General features: G+C 39.8%; 1 protein-coding gene across 1 annotated transcript; it reads left to right on the top strand.

Moving 5' to 3' along the window:
* Positions 1 to 269: 269 nt before the first annotated feature.
* On the top strand, positions 270 to 740 carry LOC138904979 (uncharacterized). The gene has a single exon (XM_070193473.1). It carries the CDS (start codon positions 270 to 272, stop codon positions 738 to 740), a length of 471 nt encoding a protein of 156 aa, XP_070049574.1.
* The last annotated feature ends 209 nt before the right edge of the window (positions 741 to 949 follow it).

Below are 949 nucleotides of genomic sequence, written 5' to 3'. Positions count from 1 at the left end.
TTGGTGGCTTCTAGTATTATTTTTTTTTGTTGAAGAATTAACGTTTGCAAGTTCTCGATTTTTGGCGGTTTCGAGGTTATCTACTGCAGCTAGGGTTGCGTTTACATCTCAAGGTCGTTACTTTTCTCCGATCGCGAAGAAGTTTGGGTAATCTCGGTCCTTTTGTTAGTATTGCACGTGTGGTTTCCTTTGTTGCTTTTGGTTGTTTCTCTTAATTCTGGTTATTGGTGTAAATTGTTGGTTTTCCTTTGAACAGTTTTATTTTTGCCATGGGAAGTATTGGTACTAGTACATCTTCTGCTGTTGCATTCATTCCTGACCCATCTAGTCCTTTATTCCTCCTCTCCTCCGATGTTCCTGGAGTATCTCTTGCCACAGTGCCCTTTTCAGGAATTGGTTTTTGGGATTCGCGACGCAGTATGATTGTTTCCTTTTGTGCGAGAAACAAAATAGGGTTTATTGATGGGACCTGTACTGAACATACTATAGATTCTCTCCAATTTAAGCAATGGGATATGTGCAACAATATGGTGATATCCTTGTTGACTAATTCCTTGTCCCTTGATATAGCCGGAAGTGTTCAATACTCAGATACTGCAGGGTGCATTTGGACTCAACTAAACAGAAGATATGAAACTGTTAATGGTACTAAAGTTTTCGAAATAAAAAAAGAATTGGCTTCCACTAACCAAGGGTCCCTAGACATAGCCTTCTACTTTAACAAACTTAAGAAACTTTAGGATGAGCTTAGGTTCATGCGTAATTCTCAAGGGATACCATACACATATGCTGCCGAGTCTAATCTTCTGAAGGAAGATGAGGAAAGCAAGCTGCATCGGTTCTTTATGGGCTTGAATGAGGCCTATATTGGTTTCAGAAGTAACTTGTTGATGATGCAACTTCCTCCTTCCCTCGACACTGCTTATAGCATTCTTTTTCAGGATGAGAG

The sequence above is a fragment of the Nicotiana tomentosiformis genome, chromosome 2 (assembly GCF_000390325.3).
Source record: "Nicotiana tomentosiformis chromosome 2, ASM39032v3, whole genome shotgun sequence".
Taxonomy (NCBI): domain Eukaryota; kingdom Viridiplantae; phylum Streptophyta; class Magnoliopsida; order Solanales; family Solanaceae; genus Nicotiana; species Nicotiana tomentosiformis.
This window is presented reverse-complemented; position numbering and strand designations above follow the sequence as displayed.